Source organism: Accipiter gentilis, chromosome 9 (genome assembly GCF_929443795.1).
Source record: "Accipiter gentilis chromosome 9, bAccGen1.1, whole genome shotgun sequence".
NCBI classification, from domain to species: Eukaryota; Metazoa; Chordata; class Aves; order Accipitriformes; family Accipitridae; genus Astur; species Astur gentilis.
This window is the reverse complement of record NC_064888.1, coordinates 8,489,111-8,514,443: the sequence shown is the minus strand read 5'-3', so window position 1 is coordinate 8,514,443 and position 25,333 is coordinate 8,489,111. Positions and strand designations below refer to the sequence as shown.

Sequence of the window (25,333 nt, the reverse complement as noted above, 5' to 3'; positions counted from 1 at the left end):
GTGAAGAAATTATTTAAAACCTAAGGATTTTACTACTTAATATAGAAGCAAGAGCTTTAAAAGGAATGTCAGACTGTGTGTAAAAAAAAAAAAAAAAAAAAAAAAAAAACAAACAAACAAAACTGTGAGAACAACAGGGGTTAAACCTACCAGATTAAAAAAAAAAAGGCAGAAATACCAATTTTAAACTTTTTTCTTTTCCTTTTTTTCATTAATTTGGATGCTTCACATTCCTAATTTGGAATATTAATAAATTAACAAACATGTTTCTGAAAAAATAAACTTATGGCCTCTTGGTATGCTGTCTGCCTCTGTGTTGGAAAAAAAAAAAGTCACTTAAGACACAGCTGTGTTAAACACCAGCTGGCTTTGCCATGTTTCCCAGTGAGATGCTGCACTGGGAGGCTGGAATACACATGTGAGCAAGAAGTGGCATGTCCAGAATTTTGCGCTTCAGCTGCTTTGATTTCATAAAATGTCCCCAGTATTGCCCAATGATCACTGTCAGATGAAATTCTATTCAGGCAGTGCGACTGCTGGGCTGTTTGTTAAGTGATGGGAGCGTACCTTTGCTGTCACTTCATGCATAGGAAAGATACATGGAGAGTTAAATATTTGAAGGTAGCATAAACCATAAATTTCAACCATATTCATTAATAATCAGTTATGGGAATTGCACCAACTTGGAGTATTCCAAGAAATAGTAATCTTTACCCATTCTGTATTCTGTTGTTTCAACAAATAAACTGGTATCATCTGTTCCATATTCTGGCTCCAAAATTACAAACATCTCTGTTATGGTTCAGTAACTGAAAGAATTCTGTAATTTTTTTGAATTTCAAATTGTTCTGTATTTGAGGCTCATGTAGAATATATTCATTTAAAACAGCAAAGCTAAGAAAAACCTAGCACCATGATTAACATACATGCATTTTTGGGGAGCTGTGTGAAAGTGGTGCTGTCTTTGGGGAGCTCATCCTCCTAGTGCAGCGGACCAAATCCCATAAATCCCACTGTTGGCATCAAAAGCTCTGTCAGAAACTAGCTAGCATCTTCAAAAATGTTCAAATGCTGTTTTCAGAACTGCGAAGTAGGAAAAATGTTTGTTTACCTGTAAAGGAGGTGAAAGTTCAACATTAATGTTTGTATATATATATTGTGTTATATCAAAGAAGTTCAAAGAAAATTGAGGGCAGGTGACCTTTGCAAGTGATTACGCTGTTAAAACTATTTAAAGCAACTTTTAACTATATCAACTGGCTTGGGGGGTGTGTGTGTGTAAAAATATCCTATAATGAGATAGCTGGAAGTCTCTTCCTTACATAAAAATAGACAGACATATGAGTAAGACATCCCAGGTTTGAATAAGTACATGGCATGGTTTTAATTGCTACACTGCTCCCTGTGTTTCTGCTGTGCAGGAGCATGGATTATCATTCTCTGTGAACTGGAATACAGGGAAGTCCATGTGGCATCCTTGTGCCTGTCTGCTGGGGGCACAGAAAACACCACCCAGCTTCTTGCACTGAACTAAGTCTCAAAATGTTCTATGAAATAAAGCGTAACCTTCTTAGCAAGATAAATTATTCTTAGGAGCCATCTGCCTTTACCTTTTAAAAATGCCTCTTTAAATGTAAATTTAGCTTTCCACCAGAGACAGTATTGCCATGGCAACAAACACAAGAAAAATAAATGTCTTTATACAAAATAAAGAGTGGTTTTTCTCTTAAACATACTCCACATAAAATATGAAGCTATGGAATTAATGTATACGCTATCTCAGCCAGTAAAAAAAGGTATCAGTCTTTTCCTCGAATGGTTCTCTGAGATAGTATCAAACACACGGTTGCTTGCAGTGAAGAAATCTATTGTCTTCTTATTTAATATGCTATAAACCAGAGCTCTCATCTTGCTCTAGATGGACTGGAATGCTACAGACTTCAGCAGAGTGTTATGCAGGCAGCAGGATCTGCCTGGGAGTTTACACAACTGGAGTCTAAAACGTAATCTCTCCCAAGTAATTTATATTACGAATGCTTTCCTGTGCAAGTTTGCTTTGTACAGTCTACCACTGGAGACGTTTGTTAGTCAAGGGGCATATAAGTAGGGGTTCAGATTTCTCCTTTCTTTGAATGCAATGCATTCAGGTTAGGCCTGTTTCGAAAATAAGATTGATGAGTGGTGTCCTTTGAATTGCCCACAAAGAAACTCCTCTCCACCTCTTTCTGCATTGGTTACCCCTTACGGAGGTCAAGGTAAGGAGAGACCCAAGATGCCCAATATCATTATTTTCAAGACCCAAATCCTTGCATGGTAAAAATAAAGTTTATATTGCTGCACACCTTCCCATTTCAAGCTTCAAATTTCACAGTATACAACTATAGCAATGGTTTTCAAACATTGTCATTGTTGAAATGTTCCATGTTTGTTTTTTACATGTTTGTTCCATTCACCTTCTTCTTTCTTTCCCAAGTCACTTCTAGCCTTTTGACTACACATGTTGCATTTGAAGGCTGCAGAGGAGTGAAGATTCCTGTGGCTGGGTTTTACTGGTTTGAGAAGGTGAGGAATTCTAGCGCCTGCCTGTGGGACAGAAAATACCCTGCACTCATCTTGCACCTCTCATCTGAATAAGACAATAGTTTACAAAGATTAAGCCATTTCTTCTCACTGTATGGCAGGCAGGAAAACTATGTATTATCCTCACTTAAAGACATGTTGAAGAACTAATTTCTGCTACGGACTGTGATGCTGACCTTGGCGTGTCATTCACTGCGAGTGTCAGCAGGGATGGTGCTGAAAACGGAAACCTCTTCTTTCTCTACCTTAACTGCCAAGTGGTATGTTCAGTAGCGTCGGCATCCGTCGCTTCAGCTATCCCTCTGTTACGTTTGTTGGTATCAGAAGAGTAAAGTTGAATGTTTCCAGTGATGGCATGGGCAGAACTTTCTACAACCTCCTCTCCTGAGAAAAGATGAAGCAGTCTGTTTCAGCAATATGTCCTTTTACATGTACAAACAGTTCTGCATGAAGCGTAAAGCTGGTATGCAGAGACGGATTGCAACGGCTTAGCTAAGATATGGGGGAGTAGTCAGCTTCTGCGTGTCTTGACCTGCCAGACCGTGAGCTTGCCAAGAGTATCTGGACTGGGTCACATTGTCGACTGTCCTGCCTTAGGCAGCAGCTGACAACAAGGTGTCTAGCAAAGGAACAAAGGTAACAGGGCGCACAGGCACTAATCCTTCCCTCCCGGTCACCTGAAGTTTTGGATCAACTGCACCTAGCAGTCTGCATGGCCCACGTGAGGACATGTCCTTAGACAGCCTTTGGGACTGAGCGCTTGTAAACAAGTATGGAGAACAAGCACCTTCCCGCAGCAGCTTAGACGGGTGCTGGAACCCCGCGGGAGTCAGCTCTGCTCTGAGGGGACAGCTTTAGCCCGTGCGAGCCAGCTAAAATACTGTGGCCTTACCTAACCCCTCTGGCAGGCACAAGTGGCTTGGCACGCTCTCTCCCACTGCAGGCCAGCAAAGGGCAGCGTTAGGTGACTCCAGCGTGTGAAAGGAATGTTTTGATGCGTCCTACGGGAACGCAAGGAATCGGCGACGGCGAGGGGCGAGCATCCCAGCCCGACCTTCTCGCTAGAGTTGGTCGCTGTGCTTGGAAGGGCAGAGATGAGCAGAGGAGAAAGGGGGCCTTGCTGCATTCCTAATAATTAGACCCGTGTCTGTCTCCTTCCGACGGGTGCTGCGCAAAGGCCGTCTTCGTGGGTCAGTCTGACAACAGACGGCCCTGCGGCAGGACGGCGGCGGCGGCGGCGGCGGCCGAACCCCACCGCGCAGGCAGGGGCAGGGCTGAGAAGAGAGAGACGGCCTAGCAGCCCCTCCCAGCGCCCCCACCGTCCCCGGGCCTGCCCGCCAGGCACCGGCCCGAGCCCGCCCGCCCCGTCAGGGGAAACAACCTCGCCCGCCGCCGGGCAGGGACCCGCCCCGCGCTCCCGCTGCGCCCGGGCCCGCGCCTCCGCCAGGGCGCATGCGCTCAGCCGCCGAGCCAATGGGGTGGGCGGGGGCGGGGCCGCGGCCATTCGGGCCCGGTTGGTTGAGGGGACGCGCTGCCGCCGCGATGGTCTCCTGGATGATTTCGCGGGCTGTCGTGTGAGTGCCGGGCCGGGCCGGGCCGGCGGAACGGGCAGCACCGGCCCTCAGCGGGGCGGGGAGCGGCTCGTCGCTTGGGGGCGTGGGTGGTCCCGGGTCTTCCCCCGGCGGGGCTGGGAGGGAAGGAGGGAGGCGGCGCCCCTTTCTCTCCCCCCGTTCCCCTCAGCTGCGCGCCCGTTGGGCGGCCACTGAGCCGCCGTTGGGCCGCGGGCGGCAGGGCGGTTGGCCTGGCCGATACGGCACGGCCTGGCCGATACGGCACGGCCCGGCCTGGCCTCGCCGCTCCCGGCGCAGGGGGGGGCGGGGTGGTGGTTTCCTCCGGTATGGCGGGGGCCTGTTGGGTTGCCGGGGCGATGAGGGGGGGGACGGACGGTGTCTGGGCCGAAGTGCCGCTGCGCTCCCTCAGCCGACGGCTTAGAAGTGCTGTGTTAATAATGTGAATCACTCTGCTTTTAGGAATTTAATTAGTTCAGAGCGCTCCCCCCCCCCCTCCCCCCCCCCCCCCCTCCCTCGCCGTTGAAAGGAGCGAGGTAGCGGGAACTACGGTTCTGCCCCAGAAGTGACACTTGTCTGGCAGCTGTTGAGCTGCCTGGTGCCTCAGAGGGTCGTTGTGCTTCCAGAAGCGCCCACAAAAACATCTCTCCTGGTCACACCGTGTGTTTCCTGCTGTAAGTGCGTGTTTTCCTAAGGCTGTGTAAAGCCAAGAAGCTTAGGCCTCTGGTGCCTGTCACACATAAATTGTAAGCGTTGCTTGTAAACTGATCCAAATTAACCTATAAAATCTGTTTGGTAACTGCTTTCCTTTTTAACTTGTGGCAGAGCTGAAAGGGCTAGGAGAACACTTGGGAGTGTGAAATGGGGTCTGTGGTGAGTATAGGTTGTCAGCTGGTGAAGAGATGGACTGGCAGTGTTACTGTGTACTGGTCTTTCTAAAGTTGAGGTTTTGGCAACCAAAGAGGCAAACTTTCTTAGGTGAAAAGTATCATCTTATGTGTTGTCCAAGTTCTATTTGAGAAACAGTAAACTCTAGTGCAGCCTCTGGTCGTAGGCATTGTACTGTTCCTTCCTGAAACCGATGGATTATTTTGCTCATTTGAATAATATTCCCTAATAAATGTTGAGTAGTATTTGAACAACTGAGTCTTCCTTGTGCTCCTTGCTGAGTAGGTCTGTGACTGTGGGGGCCCCAGTGCTTATTGGGTTGCTTGAGCCGAGATTTGCTGTGTGAGACTTCTTGCCAGGCAGATGAAGTGAATCTGCTCACAAAGCAGTCCAACAAACATCTGAATTAGTGCAAAGTATGTAGCAGGAGTGTATGACCCAAAGCAGGGCATAATAGGATTTTCCTGTTTTGTTGGTGACAAACATCCCCCTTAAGCTGTCTAGTGTAATTTCATCTGAAAACCTTATTTGTTGTCAGGAAGCCGCCTCATCTGCTGCCTATGTTTTCCTGCTGCAATCTACTTGCCTAGATAAGTAGCAGTCCTTCTCCCTCTCCCTGCCCTCCCTGAGACTTGTTGGGTAATTGAAACTTGCAAAGTGGAGCATCATGTTCCAGGATTGGCAAAGGATGACGTTGGTTTGGAAGAGAGAGCCTGTGGGAAGAATTGCTGTTCATGCACTTTGTTAATGTGGTCTTCCCATGGGCAATACACAGCACTAGAGGCAAGAGGCATATGCTTACTTTCTGTATATCAGATGTGGCTGCTGAGCCTGTTTCTACTTTGTTATGTAGAAGCAGAACCAGAAAATTTTTATTTCAACAACAACTTAGACTGCATTGGTTGTAAGGGTAATATCAGCAATGCTGAGCACCTCGATTTCTAATGACCAGATTCTTGAGAAGTTAGTTGGTTTTTCCCTGAAATGCTAAGGTATTGTATTTGCATTGTGAGGGTTAAGTCCTCTATAGGCCTAACCAATAGCACAGATAATGAAGAGAATAGCTACTGCTATTCACAGACATACTGCAAGAGGCAATAAAGAACAATGTATTGTGCAGTTCTGTGTAGTTTGGTTTTCTGATTGCTGTTGGTCACTCATTTGTGTGGCCTAATTATTTTTGCTGGGAAGGGTGTCCTTAATGTTATTTATAAATCCTCTCTGCCTTGTGTCCTTGGCTCCTAGCTGTGGGACTTAACCAGTTTGCCAGTATTCAGCTTCCCAGGAAGGTGGAAGTGTTCAGTGAGAACTGGGACATCTTTGAGACTATTGTTTAACTTTGCTTTATAGAGCAAAATTCACGTGAAAAAGGAAGGTGGGAAGTAGCACAGAAGTAGATGTGGTGTGACATAAGAGGTATTAATTTCAGTGGTCTTGAGATTGTCCTCCTCATCCTCTTTTCTCAGTGTCCATTATGCTATCTTCCTCTATTTGATATGTTTTCATTCCTGGTGTCTTTCCAGACTTACCTGTTCCAGTGGCTTTGTTTCTCTGATTTGTGTGTCATGAGTTCAGGAGGCATATACTACCTTTTCCTTAAATAGAAAGATGGAAATATTTTTAACCACTACATAGCTGCTAAGACCTGAGGTTCTCTCTTACTTAAGTAGTGTTTTAATTTTGGTGCAGTGACTTTCTGTTGTGTATGAGAGCTATGGATATCCTATGCTGTCTGTAGCAAGTCCAAGAAGCCCTGCTGTCATGTGTGGGTAACCATCAGGAATACCTATTGTCTTGACTGGTGATTGAAAGAAGCAGCAGTTGTTCTGGCTACAGCAGAATTCTCCTCTCCTGACTGACCTACTATTTTTCAGGGCCAAAAGAACATCAAAATATTAATTTGTAGGTGTGTCACAGTGGCCTCTGCTGACTTTAGACATGGAGGACTTGTTCGGATATGCATGTCCAAAGCAAACTGACTTCTGGTTCAGTTTGAGAGTCTGCAATTTGGGGTTAATCAACTCCACTTAAATAGTTTGGTTAAAGCTTTAAGGAGCTAGGGAATGGAGCTAGTGCAGAATTAGAATTCTTAATTGCATGTGAATTGTTTCCAAGAGTCATGCACAGGAAACAGGGAGTGGTTCAAATTCACTGCTCCACATAATAATCTTTGGCAAAACTTCATTTTAATGAAATCTTTCCCCTTTGCTCTATAAATGCTATTATATGTAGGCATCTAAAATGTGAAATACCTTGTACTAATTGTATGTCTTCTCTTGTCAAGAAGCAGATGACTTGAAGTACATAATTAAAACATCTTTTCATTTTAAAGCTTTGTGTCTGTGGGGTGCTGCTGTAGTAAGCGTAGGTCGTTATTAATTGTAAAACACACTGGCTATTGCAACAGTTTTCAGAACGATTACTGCAGGGTTTTTCATTTTTTCACTTCCAAAACCAACAGGAAGATAGTAATTTCTTTCAGAGTCTCAGAAAACTTCTTGAAGTGGTACACCTTGTCAAGTTCTTAGTCTTTAATGGTGCGAATAGCTTTTAAATTTGTGGCTGCCCATTTCGTTAACTACTAATAGAGCCTGTGCCTGACTCTTAGTTGCTTTGATTGCTCATTCTTCTCATTTATAATGTCTGAGCAATTGTGTACACATCAGTTGCTGAGACAGTATTTAATAGTAAACACGCTGAGTACTTGTCAGTCACAGCCTGGTATGGATGAGATCAGACTATCCTCTTGTGCCAAGCAAAGATGTGAAGCATCCTAAGTACAAAGTAGATGGCCATTTTGTTCTTGCAATCTGTTAAAACAGACTGTTTGCTGTAATCTGTTAACTTTTTTCCCCTCCTCACTTAAAAATGAAAGTTCCCCCATCTGTGTTGCTTTTTAACACTCTCCCTACCCTCATGTTTAAGTACACACTTTGTTTTCAGTAAAATTGGTCATCAGTCATGACTGTTGGAAGGGAGAGTTGTAGTGGTCCACAGGAGGACATAACGTCTTGGGTACTAGTAGTTACTTCTCTGTCTGCTTGTACTTACAATGACTGCCTTCCGCACCCCCATTTTAGAGCCTTGCAAGGAGCAAAAGATGTACAAGTAAAAGATTCAACAAGTGTTCTTTGGTTCCGATATTAGATTATAATTGTACCTACATTAAGCTGGACAAAGACTGGGGCATACGGGAGGTGACCTGAAGGCAGATAGCATTAGTCTCTTTCAGCTTTTGCTACTTTACAGATTGGAGCCGTTTCTTTCATGTCCAAGGCATTCTCTTACTCTACTTTTAATAATTCTGTTGTTGTTTTTTTGACGTTTCCAGACATCCCGCTGCCCCTAGAACTACTAGACATTTGAGAACGGGTGGCTGAAGCCATAGCTTCTGTATTGATTGGATTGTTGTCAGGAATATCTGGCTTGGTGTGGTGGTGATGTTTTATGGAACTGGGTATGCTTTGTTTGTAAACCTGGATTGTGTCTTCCTCTTGGAATACAAATTCTCAATTACAAGCAATAACTACAAAAATATTTACCCTTTTGTTTGCTAATCAACATGCTGTCAAACACGTCTTGAAACAACCATAATTCATCAGATGGAATTATGTAATGATACTACCACATGTTGTGTGGAAGGAATAGCTAGATACAGCCTAATCTTCAAGTTGGAAGGGCCATTTGTGGGAGAGCTTCTTGGACTGTTTGTAGCCTGGCAGAATGGTTCCAGCTAAAGTATTGTATTGGGTTTGTGTGGTGGGGTTTTGGTAGTGGGGGAGGGGGCTGCAGGGGTGGCTCCTGTGAGAAGCTGCTCGAAGCTTCCCTGGCTCCAAGTTGGACCCGCGGCCGGCCCAGCCCGAGCCCATCAGTGATGGTGGTAGCGTCTCTGGGAGAAGAGATTTAAGAGGGGAAACCTGCAGTGACTAGGGGGATTAGAATGTGAGAGGAACCCCTGTGCAGATACTGAGGTCAATGAAGAAGGACAGGGAAGAGATGTATTGGAGGAGGGGATGCCCTTGCAGCCCATGGTGAGATGGCAGGCTGTCCCCCTGCAGCCCATGAAGGGGAGCGGGGGAGCAGATGCCCACCTGCAGCCCAAGGAGAGAGGAGCCCACGCTGGAGCAGGGGGATGCTCCTGAAGATGGCCGTGACTCCGTGGGAAAGCCTGTGCTGGAGCAGTCTGTGAGTGAAGGACTGCAGCCTGCAGAAAGGACCCGTGCTAGAGCAGTTCGTGAAGAACTGCAGCATGTGGGAAGGACCAACACTGGAGAAGTTTGTGGAGAACTGTGTCCTGTGGGAGGGACCCCATGCTGGAGCAGGGGAAGAATGTGAGGAGTCCTTCCCCTGAGGAGGAAGGAGCAAGCAGCCTTTTGGTGCTTTGTTGCCGGCTGGGCTTAAACCACAACAGATATGAAGGATGTTGAGTGCTCTTGGATGCTGGATGACTTATGGTGTCCCTCCAGTTTAAAGGCCTGTAAATTGCTGCTGCACCTGTGGGGAAGAAGGAATTGCTGTCATGGTGTGAGTGACTGAGATGGAGAGATGTGCTGAAATGTCTGTCTCACCACAGAACAGCGAAGATTGAGTCGTCATGTATCAGTTACCCTTGGCACTTTGTGCTACGCTTAAACAGATCTTGCTGGCCTGTGGCTGGGAGGGGCCATCCCGCCCTTCACCCTCTCCTCATTCTCTGCTTTCCACAGGGTCCAAAAGTTGTGTAGCCACAGGGGGAGTCCGGTTGTGTTGTCAACCCAAATGAAAATTAGCATGCTTGAAAGAGGTTAATCTTTTTTTTTAGTTGCAGGAAACTGCACCAGCTCATGCTGCTGTAGTTGCTAGGTAAGTGCCATGGTGAGAATGAAAAGTTGCAGGACAAAACCAGCATTGTTTTTGGCATCACATATTACCAGACTTGTTAAAGGGTACTCTGAAGCTACATTCTTCCCTTGCACATTGCTGCCCATTCTTTCCTGTAGTGAAACTAGTTCCAGTAATAATGGTGCAGCTGTTCTAATCAAACAAGGTGTCAGATTTTTTTAAAGGGTCTTAAATTTTATAGGTTGAAATCTGTAAGCATATGTAAGGATTAGGGATTAAGTGTATTGTCTTGTCTGTGTGAAATTTTAAAATAATTTACGTAATTGAACAATGCAATCATCAGAGCACTTCTCTCCAATAGCTCAGTTTCTCAGTTAGGTAATCCTAATATGTACAGCAAAAAGCGTCTGCTCAGTAAACGTGACTTGCAATACCTATTCTCTAAGTTAGTGCACTGCAAAATGAGTAGCTCTGACAGTTTGTTAGAAATGTGTCCCCACTGCCTGCCTGACACACCTTTCCTTAAATCAATGTTTGCTACGCACTCTAGCTGCTCTTTTTCCTGTGTTTGTGGGATTGTATAGATGCAGAGCATGCGTGGTCAGTGTTCACAGCCTATGGCAGGCGGGTGGACTAAAGCTTGCTCAAACAGATGGAGCACAACTAGAGGCATACTGTGGAGTCTGACATTCTTACTTAATGATCTTGGCATGTACTCTGTTACAAATTGTGCTGAAATCCACATCTGTGTCCTATGCATTGTAGATAGAGAAATACCAAGAACTGCATGGTCTGGCACAAAAGGACATTTCTAATTAAAACAAACAACCTCCACTCTTGAACATTCCACTAACCAATGTCTGCTTCTACTGAGCGTATTTTAGGCCCTTGAGCATTTCTGCAACCTTGATGGAATGGCTTGTCTTTCCTGGTTATTTTGTATGTAGAGCCAACTCCTGATACGCTCATAGAAGGCTGAGGAAGATCCCAAGCCAAATTCTGATATTTAAAAAAATCTGCTTTTGAAGTTTTGGAATTTTAAAACCTATATTATTATCTGAAAGTATTAAGATTTTAGAGAAGAAAATACTACAGCTGAAAACAATATGAACTCTCTGTTGTGAATCTTCGAAATTTTAAAGACCTGCCAAACTAGATTGTAACAGTTTACCACTGGACAAGTGAGATGAGGTGTGGAGAGTCTAGGTAGGAAAGGTTATTTTAGGGTTTTTGCTGACCAGTCTGACTTTAAACATGGCTGGCCTTGGTGGTGCTGAATAACCAATCTGGTGAGATGCTTTCAGGTGTAGGGGGAAATAAAACACTCCATAGTGGCTAACTCTGCATTGAGCCTTTTTCAGCCATCACTGTTACTTTCCAGTTCAGTTCATCACTGACAAAATAATAGGGAGTTACTTCTGTTTCTGTTGTGTTTTATAGCTAGTCTGCAAGCATCAACTTAGAAGTAGGTTTAACTAGATGAATGTTTTCCCTGTGTTTATCATCTTTGAAATATTGCTCACATATCCTGAAGACAGTTGGAACTTGCATTTGAAAACTATGTGCAATTTCCTTCAAAAACCTTTAACCCAGCATTTAAATGCAAGGATTCACAAAGCAGAATTTTTTCTGAAGTGAGAAGTCTGACGTAATTCTTTAGTTTTTCCTGCTAATAAAGCTGTTGGAACCTGAAGTGCTTGAAGGGGAAAATTAGAAAACAGTTTGTGCTTGTGCCTTCCTGCCACTGGGTCTGCTGGTGTTATCTTCCCTCCCCATTTTGTAACTTGTTGATCAAAACCACGGAAAGGAGAGTGAGGATAATGGTCACTAGCTTAGAGATAACTTGATTAGTTTTGATGGTATAGTAACATTAACGTAAACTGTAATGTTAAAAAAGTTAATTCTTTGGCTTTGCGTTCTTATTCACTTTTGTCTGCTATTTTTTTTCCCCGAGACTAGGACTTTGTTCTAGAACACATGGTTTCCCTTATGTCTAAAAGCATGTCTAGTGTTACTCTGTTGAAGTGTATTTACTATTAGACTGTTTTAGAAGCCAGAGAAGAAGCTGACTTATTCACATTTTTCAGCAGTGAACAGCTTAAACTTTACTTGGAAGACAATACATCCACAGAAACATGTAATACATGTTTTAAATGACTGCTTTGGCAGTCATTAGTTTGCCAGAGATGCAATATAAGCAGTGTTGGTTTTATTATTCTACATATAGAACTTTGAGTGGTAGTTTTTCTTGAATAAAAGTTAACCTTGAATGCTTGAGATAAAATGGAATTTACATTTGTGTAGAGAGGATGATGTGAAACAGGCAAATTACCTTTCATTCGCATTTGACAAATGACATTTCTGAAAAGGCGTACTTACGTTCCCTCTGTATCTTCTGGTTTCTTAGACTGTTTACGTGTTACCAATCAAGCGTATTCGTATTAACAGAATTCTTCTCTCAAAAATGAGCCTTTGGTTAATTAGCATAGTGTGCGTTATCTATTTTTTAAGAACAAAACCTAGCCCTCAAACCACTTCATTAATGCATGAGTCTCTAAAGAAAAAACAATAAATGACTGGGTTTCAGAAGGGAGGAAATGAAGGTATGTTTTAGCATTGGTATTTTTGACATTAAGGTTAAGTTACTAATACAACTACATGAATAAGTTTGGTAGAGAGTTTGCATGCTGGCAGTTCTTGGCTTGGTGTCTAACAGTGTATTCACAGAGTTCTCTAAGTACCAGTTATAATTGAGGAAACACGTATACTTTGGAATGACAAGACCAGATGTTATCTCAACAGTATCTGCCAAATACAAATTTCATAGAAGAAGCCTTTTCCTGTGTACAATGGGGAAGTTGATTTTTGAATGTTCTAAGAGGCTTCAGAAATGCTTTTCTGGGTCATAAGATTAACAGAATTGTTTGAAAATCAGGGACCTTAAGGCAAAAATTGAGATGTAAATAACTTCTGATGATCAAAAGCAAAAAACCCAGCTGTCTGGGGACGAGAAGGCAGGCTAATATTTACCTCAAGAGTTGGTGTCATGTGGTTGCACTTTTTTCTTTGCTCAAATTCTTATCTTTTTGTAGCATTTTCTGGGGAGAGGCAGGACCTTGAGGCTGGTCTGTGACAACACCCTTAGGTTCTACATTATGTAATGATTGAGGAGGAGCTTTCTGGCCCTTTGGGTTATGAACTTCACTTTTCTCTCTAAAACCAGCCAGCCAGATTAATATTCTCTATAGTGTGGCCTGTAGCAGTGTTGGACACTTTTTTTAATTTCAAAGAAATGCAACCCATATGATGAATGTATGGTTACATGCAGTGTGGTTTGTCTTTCACTTACAAATGGCTCAAAAATAAAATGTGGTTTTTCTTGGAACAAGCATAAGCCATTCTTAGTTGAAACTACTTCTATTTTAAATGTTAGTTTCCTATAGCCAGTTATTCTGATGTTGATGGTGTTCCAAAAATGTTGAGGGAAGATACTGTCTTAGAGCAGCAAGCAATGGCATGATTGTGGATTTTAACTTCTCCAAAGTCTCTAGTAGACCAATGTAAGGTGAAAAAGCAAAGCTGACAAGGTAAGAATCCAAATGGAAATCCATTTTTTGTTAACTATATGGCATTCTGAGGTATTAGAGGGAATGAGTCTAGACTGTAAGTGATGGCTGAGGCCAGGATGGGGAAACTCCAGTGCAGTGGCTAGCTTTAAAGCCACTTTCCAAAGCTGAAGGAAGCTTTAGATTCCAAAAATGGTTGAGAATGAGCACGGCTTTATAGTCTTAACTTGAGAGAATATAAACTTTTTTCCTCTAATATTGAAAATAGATTACTGAACTTGCATAGTTTGTGTTGGATATGTCAGGTCACTTTTTCCTTATGCAGCTGCTGAAACAATAGAGAAAATATGCTTGAACACTTTAATACAAATAATTTTTCCCTATCTGATGCAGGTGAGAATTGGATGTCTAAGTTCTGCTGTTATGCACGGGCTTCCCATCATTACTTCCATAGCTTGATTGAAGGTAATATAACTTAGGGTAAATATGCCCAAGTTAGTGCTAACAAAGGAAAAGCCAGCCTTGGATTCTTTCAGGCAACTAAAAATTTCTTTTTCCCATCATTGAAAGAGCCACTAAAAATACTGCGTTATCTTGCTTTGGGACTTAGATACATTAATGGATGAGGCTACTTTAAATATCAAGTACAGTTGCTGTAATGAGAATGTATTTTGGGGGGGGAGGGTGTATTCTGGAGATGTGATGTTCATGTATTTTTGACAGCATTTGTTTTAGTTTGTTTCTGTCAGCTGCAGAACTTTTGTCACTTAGTATTGTTGTTCTTCAGCTATGCTATCTTACTGCTTCTGTTCCAATTTTGTACTGGATAAAAGATCATCTTCATATGCGAATCTGGTTCTTACCTGGTCATTTCAGCAGGACTGGGATGTTGGACATCTTCAAGAGCTGAAGCTTTAAGACTACTAAATGTGTTGAAAAATGTGCAGGAGTTGGCAGTACTGAGGTGATAGTATTTGCTTTATTCTTTTATGCTCGCTTTGGCTCTCCAAACATCCATCTTTGCTTGTTTCAGAATTTACTGTGGCATGGAGCAGAGAAACCTTTGAAAAGAAGTGGCCGCTGACTTCACATGAGTGAGTCAAACTTACTGTAATGAACAGGTTTTCAGTGTACTGGTTAGATGAAAATGGAAGGTGCTTGCAAGGTCTCTCCTGGATTCTTCTAGAGTATCCTTGATATGAAGGACTTCATATTCTTTATACAGAAATTAAGACCTAATTAAAAAATTGTAGGAGTGTCCAAAATTATTTTGAAGACACTAGACACAAAGCTTAAGAGTAGTAAGTAGGTAAATAAGAGAGCTGGTAATTTTTTACTTCAGTTTATCAAAGCCAAGAAACTGAGTATTGAATGCATATGTAACTTTAAACTTCATGACAAAATTTAACACTTCATTCTTGAATTTGTAATGTTAATGTTAATCTTGTTCAGCACTTCATCTGCATTAAATTAGTGATGTCTTTTAGGAGCTCATCAGAGGCATCCTAAATTGAGAGGACCATGTTGCTCATGAAAACTCTATCTGTAGGTTGTAGTACCTCAGAGTAGTAAGTGTGAAGAATTTTTTCAAAAACAAAGCAGCTCATAAATGTGTTTCTGTCAATCACCCTTATTATGTAAACTCTTTTAAAGCATAATCACCTAAAATAGAGTTTATGCTATGTGACAGGTTCTTCAAACATCCATGTAGGTATCAGCTTTCATCTTTAACCTTAAAAAATAATTGTGGTCTTAATTGTGTTCTTGCTCACCTGCTCCATGGAGTAAGCTTATTCATGCATGTACTAAATAAAAATAGAAAATATCTGCTGAAAACTAGAGTTGGTTTGACCTTTTTTTAAAAAATGAAAAATAACAAATTAGTTGGTTTCTTCTGACTTGTCTAGTCCAGCTGTCAGTCCTTGCCGATCATTAAAAGAAAAGCACAGTTCAGAACAGGGATGCATCTTTGTCTTTGAACAAAGTCATGCCAGCTTCTCTTAAGAGCTGTGTGAGAAGTAGATGTGGTCGTTCCTAATTGTTGGCTAGTTCTCAGTGTTCAGTTGTGCTTCTGCCTGATGCCACAGGTGGCTGCTGAGGCCACAGATCCTTGGCTTCCAGTGGTAAACAGTCATAGCAACAGGTGAAATAAGGGATTATTTAAGGTAGATTTGAAGGAAGATAACTTATTTGAGGTTTGAGTGTGAGCAGCTTTGGAAATTAATACTTCTCCAGCAGGAATGAAATTCTGCAATTGAGCTTGTTGTAAGAGCTAGTGAAAGATTCAAGTTCTCTAGTAAGGGTTACTCTGTATTGAAGGCCTTCAATGTTTGCTGTTTATCACATTGAAGTGTTATAGATGCATCTTGTTTCAGTTCCTCAGTGTGGGTGCGTGGAAGTTATGAGCTCACCTGCTGACTGTTCTGCACATGTGGTTGAGCTTAATAAGTCTGCAAACAGGAAGTAGTACAGGGATAGTAAGGAAGCTATTACAGTAGTGGTCAAACACGTATGTTAAAATAAAGTGATGAATAGGTAGGCATGCAGAGAAGTGACTAAAAGTATTTAAGAATTTCTATTCCTGATACTTTTTCTATTTTGCTTTCCAATACTAGCTTTTTGGAATTTTCTGTACTGCTGGGTTTGTTGGGCCTTTTGACTATGTTTTGAACAGGATTTGAGAGCTGGTGGTGTGTGGGTTTTGGTTTGTTGTTTTTTTTGTTGTTGTTGTGTTTTGCGTGGGTTTTTTTTTGGTTTCTTTTGTTTTTGTTTTTTTTTTTTTTTATGACATGGTGATGGTGTCTCCAGGCTTATACCCTTCTGTTAAGATATGCCCAGGCTATCCAGCAGCACAAGAAAAATTGGTCTGTTCTGGACACAAGTTTTGGACACCGTCTTCAGACACAAGCATAGATTCTTCTAGTGAGATTGATAGGCAGTAGCTTCTCCCCAAGTACTTCTCCACTGTATGTGATCTATACATGACCAACAGCTGGGTTGTTTCACTGGGTTTGTGTACCAGTAATGCCCTGTCAGCTCTGAGAGTGACTGAGAGAGCTGTGCACTGATGCAGCTTGTCCATATGAAAGACAGTCGTCTCCAGGCTGATTTGTTAGAGAGGGTAGCCTGGGTTTTGCTTCAGGAGTTGTTTTTTAGCAGTACATTGTTCCAGACTGCAGCGGGCCCCTGAGAGGGCTGTTACAACGCACATGCAGTAGGTTCGTTGCTGGGAGAGTGGGATCCAAGGGTCTTGTGTCTGGGGTATGTTGCTGACTAACTGAACTGGCCTCATAGGCTTCAAGCCATATATAGCCTGCGTGTTGGAAATTCAGGGTTAATTCTTGCTGAAGGAGGTAGCACATCTAATGTGTATTCAGGTATCCAGTGAATTGTGAATTAAGACTGCTGTCTGATCTTTTTTGTGTTATGTAGGGTTTTGTAGTAGCAAGTAGAATGAGTAACAGGCAACCTAGAATAAACTATGAAGTTTCCAGTGCTTTCAACTCTTTGAGCATATGGAGAAAACAAATGGGAGTTTTTAGGAGGATGCGTTTATAGGTGAATTTTGCTGATGGTAATGGCAGGAAAGGATAATCCTTGTTTTGGACTCAAAGAAATGTATCTGCAGAGAAAATGAGGTTTCAATGTTCTCTTGGCATCTAAATCTTGTTTTCTCTGAGAGAAACCTGGTGAGCCTATGCGAATAAGCGATCAATCTCACTTGATGTATCCTGCCGGTAAGTATGTCCGTACTTCCACACAGATTCCAGTACAGAACATCCCTTACAGAAGATGATTTTTTTGGTGTGCTCTTTTTAGACTTCTTTCAAGTTTCAGGCAGGGCTGTTTCTGTGTTGAGAGAACTTGAAGAGTATTTGGCAACAGGCTCCCTATTTTGGGGTAAGTCAATAAAGTAGTATTCCATAAACATGAGTGGATAGGATACACGTAATGGAGCCTGGAGCTCTGCATTGGAAGAAAGACTTAATTGTCTCCTATCAGGCTGCTTGCAATTATTATACTTTGGACTTATTAAATAAATGTTTCTGACATAGGAAAGTCTCACTGTTTAGTAGGATTGGTAGGGAGGTCACTTTTCCCCTTAAAACTTTAAGGTGATTTTCAACTGCTTGAGTAATTGCATTACTTTTGGTTATGTTGTGCTTTGGAAGAATCTGGCAAGTGCTTTGGAGAATTCCAGCTTCCTAAGCTGGAAGGTTAATAGCCTTCTTGCTCTGCTCAAGAATGTGCTTAATCAGATCTGTCAGTGCTTCTGGGTATATTCTTTAACTGTTAAGACCTCTTTTCTATGGCTATTCTTTATAGAAGAATGTTATGAAGATTTTAACAAACCTGTTTCTGATTGCATTCCTGCCTTTTGGTAACTCTAATCTGCTAAAGGAGTTGCTGAGTTTAAGGTTTGCTACTGTTAGCAGACATGTTCTTTTAATAGGATTTATGTGATTTCCTGTGTTCCTTGCCCAAGGTGAGGGGTGAAAGAAAAAGCAGGATACAATTTGGTGTGAAGTTCAGGAGCTTATCCTCATGCTCCCGTCTCTGTAACAGACTAGCATTTTGGTCCAAGTGTATTTGTAGTTACTTGAATACATAGTCTTTTAACATAGATTGTTATGGTTAGTGGTGTATATCTGAATGTTGTCTGGTAGCAAAATGGAACTAAATTCTGTCAGGTGCTGGAGAGAAAGACTTTGTTTAGTGCCTTTCAAAAACATTGAGGACAAAAATGCCAGCGTGAGCTTTTGTTTTTCTGGACGTGTAAAAATCTAGGAGTTGGCTGGCTTAGCCTAGAACTTACTACCCAGTTGTAACCCTCAGGGGGTGTTGGTGGGCACAACTGAGAGTCTTGCTTTTTCCCTTTAGTTGGAGTGTTTTTTTGGTTTTGGTTTTTTTTTCCCCGAATAGGATTCTTACAGATACTTCTTATGCCTTATTTTGAGCATTAGGGTACCACACATTGATGTGTAGCAGTTGTAACTTAGTGCATAACTGATTAGCCTTACCACTTTATAGCGGGGAAAAAAAAAAGAAAAGAGAAAAATCCAAACTGCTTATCTGGTATGGAAATGGCTCACAAGTACATGAGTAGCATACAGTCTAAGCAAAAATGCTTCTGCTTTTGCATTGTGTGCTGATTGAACCTCAGTGGATGCAGTGTTACGGAGTATGGCTGTATCTGCCTTTTTAAAGCCAAGAACAGCCAGCCAAAGACTCAAGCATTGTTCTTCAGACTAGATTTCATTTAGCTATTTAGTTTCCATTAGCAAACTTCCCTTCAAAAGAAATCTTGCTTAAACTAAACTTGCTAACCATAACATGGAACAGTAATTATAGTTCGTATAGAAGCAAAGTAATACTAACAACATCACACCCTAGTTTCTGCATAGGTACTGTGGTACAGTTAAGGCTTTCGTGCCACACGGAGCTGGGAGTCATCTATGTTACTTCTAGTATTTCCATGGTGTCTGACCTGCTGTTAGAAAAGCTTGTGTGTGTATATAACAAGAATGGAAGATGCTCCTATCATAATTTGCAGGTAAAGACTAGTACTGGGAAGGGGAACTGGGCATGGTCAGCAAAGTAAGGAAGTATAATTCGCTTCCATGGTTTTGTGGAGATGGGGAGGATTCTTTCATTCTCCAACCTGCCAAATGCTGTCAAGTGATCCTTCAGGATGTAGATGCATATTTCCGCTGTAGATGCACACATTAGCAAATGTCTGTGCCAAGATCGTCAGTCTGTCAGTAGGTGGACAAATCAGTGTCATCTCTGTTACCAAACTTGTTAAGGAAAGGGAGCTTAGCAAATGGCATTGTCTCCGAAGTATCTCATATTGAGCGAGTTTCCTCAATGGCTTTTACTATTAGGGAACACTTGTGACCCTTATCTTTCTGGATTTCAGAGGAACAAAAGAATAAAGCGCCAAACACTATTGCTTGCTTCGGGCAATTCTTTGGCAATGTGAACAGACTGAAGTCTTAAATGCACTGTTGGTTTAATGGCTTAGCGCTTTGGGAGTCTGGATGCAAGTAGTCTTTTTCAGTGACTTGGTGGCTTTCATTTGTGTCTTGTTTTTTTTTGTTTTGGGTTTTTTGGTTGTTCTTATTTATTTATTTGTTTTAAACATTAGCTTTACAGTTGTTTACTATCCAGGTTAAATATACTCGGTGCCAGAGCAATGTGTGTACAGGTGGCTGATTTTTCAGTTAACAGTCAAATGCAAATTCAGTTGCTTTGCTTCAGAAATGAGTTTTTCAAATAGTTGTGCACTTTAAAGCTATTCAAACTGTAAGACTGTGATAATACAGGCAGTAGGTTTTTTGTTTTAATACAGCTACATGGATACACGAATACATTGTTTTATTCGGATTTCAAGGCTTTTTGATACTTTTTTTTTGCTTTGTATTTTGATTTTTAATCTCCTAGTGTATTTGAGAAACATTTCTCTTTAAATGAACAAAGTGTCTGTAGAGGAAGCGGCTGTACCAAAACAGGAATGCTACATTAGTTGCTGAGCACAGCTGAAAAACTGAAATAGCTAGGCATACAACTGGCAGTAAAATTACATTGGTAAGCAAGATTATTCATATATCTACTAGCAAAATAAAGTAAACGACATCACACTCAGCTGAAATCTGTTCCTGTCTGTGGAAACTGGCTTTGTTTTTGCCAGCTACATCAGTGCAGTGTGCTGATGCCCAATGTGAAATACAAACTGCACTTTTAAAAATAACACTTACGCTTTTAGATTTGAAAAGCCTTGGAATAATTGGGCATATACTCGAAGTGTGTTGTGCAGTTACTGTAGAAATACTAGAGGAGGCATGTGCTTACAATGCGTAGCAGTAGGTGTTGCTAACATCTTTGAAATTTTGGGTGGTATTGATGCAAACAGGCAAACTACTAGAAAATGTTCTGCTGTTGTAGCTATCTGTGTCAATGATAGTGATTGTGCCCAGGCTCCCTGCTGCTCCTGTTCTATGTGTTTCTGCTTCAGTCAGCTGCAGTTATCTCTCTTTTGCCTGTATACTAATCTATCACGTATAGATTGAGGGTAAAAGTGGATTTGCTGACCTTCAGCTCTACTCACTGGGGACAAGTTGGCTTTTCTCCTGTTGATTTGCTTGGTAGCTTCAACTAAGATTAGAGGACTTTGCCCATGTGAAGGAAGTAGTGATGCCAGACTTGGCAGCAGCACCATGCCACACTTAAACTGTCATCTCTGGCTCTAAGGAGATAACAGGAACCAGTACTGTGAAGTTTTTATTACTGGCTAAATGTGCTGATGTTTTTCAGTTTAGACCTGTCTACCCCACAAGGCCCTTTCAAACAAGTAGCAGTTTTTCTAACACTTTCATGTTACAGCAGTATTGAACACTAACAAGTAATGATATATTGTGGTGTTACGTTTCTTGTTCTTTGGCTTTAAAAGTAATTTGTAGAAAAATACTTTAAAAAAAGTGAGTACTAAAATAGGGATTTTTTTTTTTTGACTCCTGATTTGACCAGTATTGAGTAACATAAAGATTCTCTAGTTGGGGAAAACTAGCTACCTTTGTGTTTGTCCTGTGATAGTGTTCTCATTTAACTTGGTCGTGTTTAGTGTAGCTTTATGATCTTCTTAACTCTTACTGTAATAAGCTTTCTGCTTGAAGATCAGTTGTTTCCAAAGCAGTGTTCTCAAAATTCCGTTCTGTCCCAATTCTTGTTTCTACCAGATTTTAGAGGATGACATATTCAGAGGATAAATTACTGTTTAAATTTAAAAATATGCTTTTTTTTTTTAAATAGTAGTGGTGCTACTTGACAGTAAAGTGAGTCAAAAAGTATACACCAAAAATCTGTTAAGTGAGAGATTCAAACTGTTTCTTTCATATGCTCTGTAGCAAGAAACTTACATGTGCAGGGTACTAGTAGCTATTTAAATAACTTTGGACTATTTTTTGAGAATTTGGGAGAGGTGCATAGATGACCAGTAACTGCTGGCATATAATTATGCAGCTGTCCGACAGTTGGTAGTGGTTATGATGTTCAGGAACTGCTTTTGTATCTTTTCTGTGAACAGATAAATTTCTGCCCTTATAAAGTCTGTGTTATGTTTTTAGGATTAACAAGGTTTTCCTTATCTCTGATACTTTATGGTTATAACTTCAGCCAGAAGAACAAGGAAAGGTGAGAGCCATTAGAGGTGATGGGTTACTGAACAGGGTATTCCACAGGGACAAAAATGACAGGAATAGCTGTTGTCTGCAGAATTTCGTGAAAGTGAAGGGTCTTTAGTCACATATTTTTTCTGTTTCCAGATCTCCTGTTATTTGGGTGAAGTGAGGTTTTTAACTTGTCAGGCTTTTCTCCTAGTGGGGAATAAAACCCTTCAAGGTTTTTGACTGTTGCTTTTCTTGGCTTTAGGATGAAAGGTCTTGGATAGGCTTCTACAGATTAGTATGCTGAAGTGGCATTCAAGTAGTCTGGACTCTTTCAAAAGGCATTCAACATCTGAAACATGTAGGTAAGCTCTGCTGCAGGGGAGTAGCAGCTTGCCTATACGTATTAAAAAGCTTCAGGATCCATCTTCTGTTAACTCCAGTTTAACATGAATTGTGAAATTCTGAGCATCCAGATTTTAAAGTGCCACTATGGTACACTAGTTATGCTTTTCCACATCAATATTGTTTTAAGTGATCTGCAGTGCACAGTCCCTTCCCACTACAGAGGAATATGATCTCTTGGAGACCTGCTTGAAGTGCCCTTCAGGTCTTCTGCTGCTATTGGCCATTAACAATTCTGTTGCATGGGTAAAGGCCCAATGTATGCAAAGATTGCAAACATGCCTGAGAAGATTTGTTCAGTTCTAGTCTTGTGTTGTGGAAGTGAATGCATCCTAGAAAAGAGTTATACATGATAAACAAGCTTTGACTCCTACTTACAATCAGGTAGTAATTCTTTTTATTGTCCTAAATTAAATTAAAACCAATTATTTTTCTTATAGCCTTCTTTGTTCTTTAAAGGTAAGAAAATATATGGTTCAGTGTCTGAGACTTTTTCTTGGCTTTTATAATTTTTAAATTAAATGGTGAGGGAAATACATACATATTACACATTCAGGAGAGGATGAGGATGTAGATGTGAGATTTACACATTTGACCGTGTCTGACTTTGGGCTTCTTAGTGCAAGAAAGATGTTAATTTATTTGACAAAGTTCAGTGGAGGCCACCAATGTGGTCACAGCCTGTGACTTGTGAGGAGAGTCCGAATGAACTGGGCTTGTTTAGCCAGAGAAGTGGTGGCTTTGGGGGGGTACTTATTAGAACTCCTATGTAACTTTTTGGAGGTTATGAGAGCAGGCCCATTCTCTTGGTGTTATACTCAGTCAAGAGAGACAATGGTCATAAACTTCAGGTTCTGACTGGATATAACTAAAACTTTGCACTGGGAGGCTCATTAAACATTAGAACAGGTTGCCCAGAGAAGTTGTGAAATCTCTCTTTGGAAGTCTGCAAGACCTGACTGGCTGAAGCTTTAAGTAGCCTGGTCCAAATCTGATGTTGAGCTTGGTTTGAGCAGGAGATTGGACTAGATGACTTTCAAACATGAAGGGTTCTGCAGTTATGCTTCCACAGTTTTGTCCTGCCCCCTCACTTGTGCCATTTACAACTTCACATTAGTACCTCTGCCAGTATCCCTCTGCCTCTGCAACAGGTTTCCTTCCATTGGAAACTGTGTGTTTGTCTTGCACTAAAGATGAAGATACTCTCTCTCTGTGGTATCTGTGATGTTGAAGAAAGTATTGCACCTTTGCTGTTAAGTGGAAAAAAAAAAATATGGAATTGTTATGTACTATGTTTAAGTGTTGGAGATTACTTTAGTACTCTAAATTGGCTTCCTACCAAGCAGATGACTTCTGCCTACATATCAGAGTGGTGCTTGAAAGATGGTGTGTATCAAACTGACTGAATTCAAACTTACATTGATGCCTTGTATACTAGGAAAGCTCTGTGGTAGTCTGCAAATAACATCTTACAGCAGATGAAGACTCTTGGACTAGTTGCTTAAAAAAAAAAGTAAATTGGGCTACAAGTTCTTAGAATTCTTTCCTGGGTCTAACAGTAAAGTAAGGCTTGGTAGTGTCATGCAGTCTTGTGCAGTGGCTCTGTAGGTAGAACCACTTATTTAAAGCTACCTGACACAAGTATAAACCCTTAAGTTTTAGTTGATTATTTACTTTGGTAAACTTCAACCATTTGAGTTGAAATCTTACATACCAGATCTGTGTCCCAGCTGGATTCTTACTAAAAAAAAAAAGCATAGATGCATCTTCCTTTGCCTGTGAGAATTACTTGAGTTCTGAACTTTCGTAGAAGATACCTCTCTGGATATACCTACAATGTATATTTCTCCCACATAACTGTCCTGAGCAAGTTTTAAGTGGTTGTTGTGGTTTGAGACCAGCTGGTAACAAAGCAGCACGAAGCCACTTGCTCACTGTCTTTCCCCTGTCCCTGGTGGGATGATGATGAGAAAATAAAAAGAAGCACTCATGGGTTGAGACAAGGACAGGGAGGGATCACTCACCAGTTATGGTCACGGGCAAAAGACAGGCTCAACTTGGGGAAAAAACAAAATCAATTTAATTTACTACCAGTCAAATCAAAACAAGGATAATGGGAAGTAAAACCAAATCCTAAAACACCTTCCCCCCACACTTCCCTTCTTCCTGGGCACAGTTTCACTCCCAAATTCTCTACCTAACCCCCCCAGCAGCGCAGGGGCATGGGGAATGGGGATTAGGGTTATAGTTCATCACATGTTGTCTCTGTCGCTCCTTCTTCCTCAGGGGGAGGACTCCTCACTCTTCCCCAGCTCCAGCGTGGGGTCTCTCCCATGGGAGACAGTCCTCCACAAATGTCTCTAACGTGAGTCCTTCCCACGGGCTGCAGTCCTTCAGGTACAGACTGCTCCAGCACAGGCTTTCCCATGGAGTCACGGCCATCTTCAGGAGCATCCCCCTGCTCCAGCGTGGGCTCCTCCCCAGGCTGTAGGTGGGCATCTGCTTCCCCGCTCCCCTCCATGGGCTGCACGGGCATCCCCTCCTCTGGCATACCTCCTCCCGCTCCTTCTTCACTGATCTTGGTATCTGCACGGGGGTTCCTCTCACATTCCACTCCCCTCTCTGCTGCAGGTTTCCCCTCTTAAATCTGTTCTCCCAGAGGCGCTAAAGGGGCTCAGCCTTGGCCGATGGTGGGTCCAACTTGGAGCCAGGGAAGCTTCGAGCAGCTTCTCACAGCAGCCACCCCTGCAGCCCCTTCCCCCACTACCAAAACCCCACCACACAAACACAGAACAGTGATGCTGCAGAGATGTAGCCAGACTTGTCTGTAATTGCTGCTTCAGACCAGCTGGAACTAAAGGTAGGCAATTGCCTGACTTTACAAAGTGTTAGCAAGCTGGTGAAATAAAAGTATGGAGCTCCTGCATTTGTCAAGAAGATGGCAACTACTGCTCAATTTCTCATAAAGAACTGTTCCACTAGTCTGTGGCCAAGACTTACTAGAAAATGCTGTGTTGTAACAAAGTTGTGTTAGAGCAGATCTTTTTTTCTGATCCTGCTCTCAGCTTGGCACCCTCTCACCCTGTTCTGCACCTTACTCTTGATGAATTTTAGCAGGTTGGCTGTCTGAGCAACACTGGATTAATTCCCACTTGCCTTCATTTCCATGTGTTGCTGTTGCAGAGTTCTAGCAAAAAGAGATGAAATTATGTAACTCATCTTGTTGTCTTAAAATTGCTTTTGAAGAATCTTCTGGTAATCTGATAAGAATAGATGATTCTGAATACCTACTGATAGTTGTTAGAGGCTCTTTAAGTGTGATAGCACTGTCACTGTGGAGGAA

General features: G+C 41.8%; 1 protein-coding gene across 1 annotated transcript in view; it reads left to right on the top strand.

The window, feature by feature from the left end:
- The first annotated feature begins 4,063 nt into the window (after positions 1 to 4,063).
- Positions 4,064 to 25,333, top strand: part of REEP3 (receptor accessory protein 3) — a 44,430-nt gene continuing 23,160 nt past the window's right edge. The window contains exon 1 of the mRNA XM_049810478.1: positions 4,064 to 4,154. Coding sequence (XP_049666435.1) covers positions 4,123 to 4,154 — 32 coding nt within the window. The 5' untranslated portion in view covers positions 4,064 to 4,122. The remainder of the gene's footprint in view (positions 4,155 to 25,333) is intronic.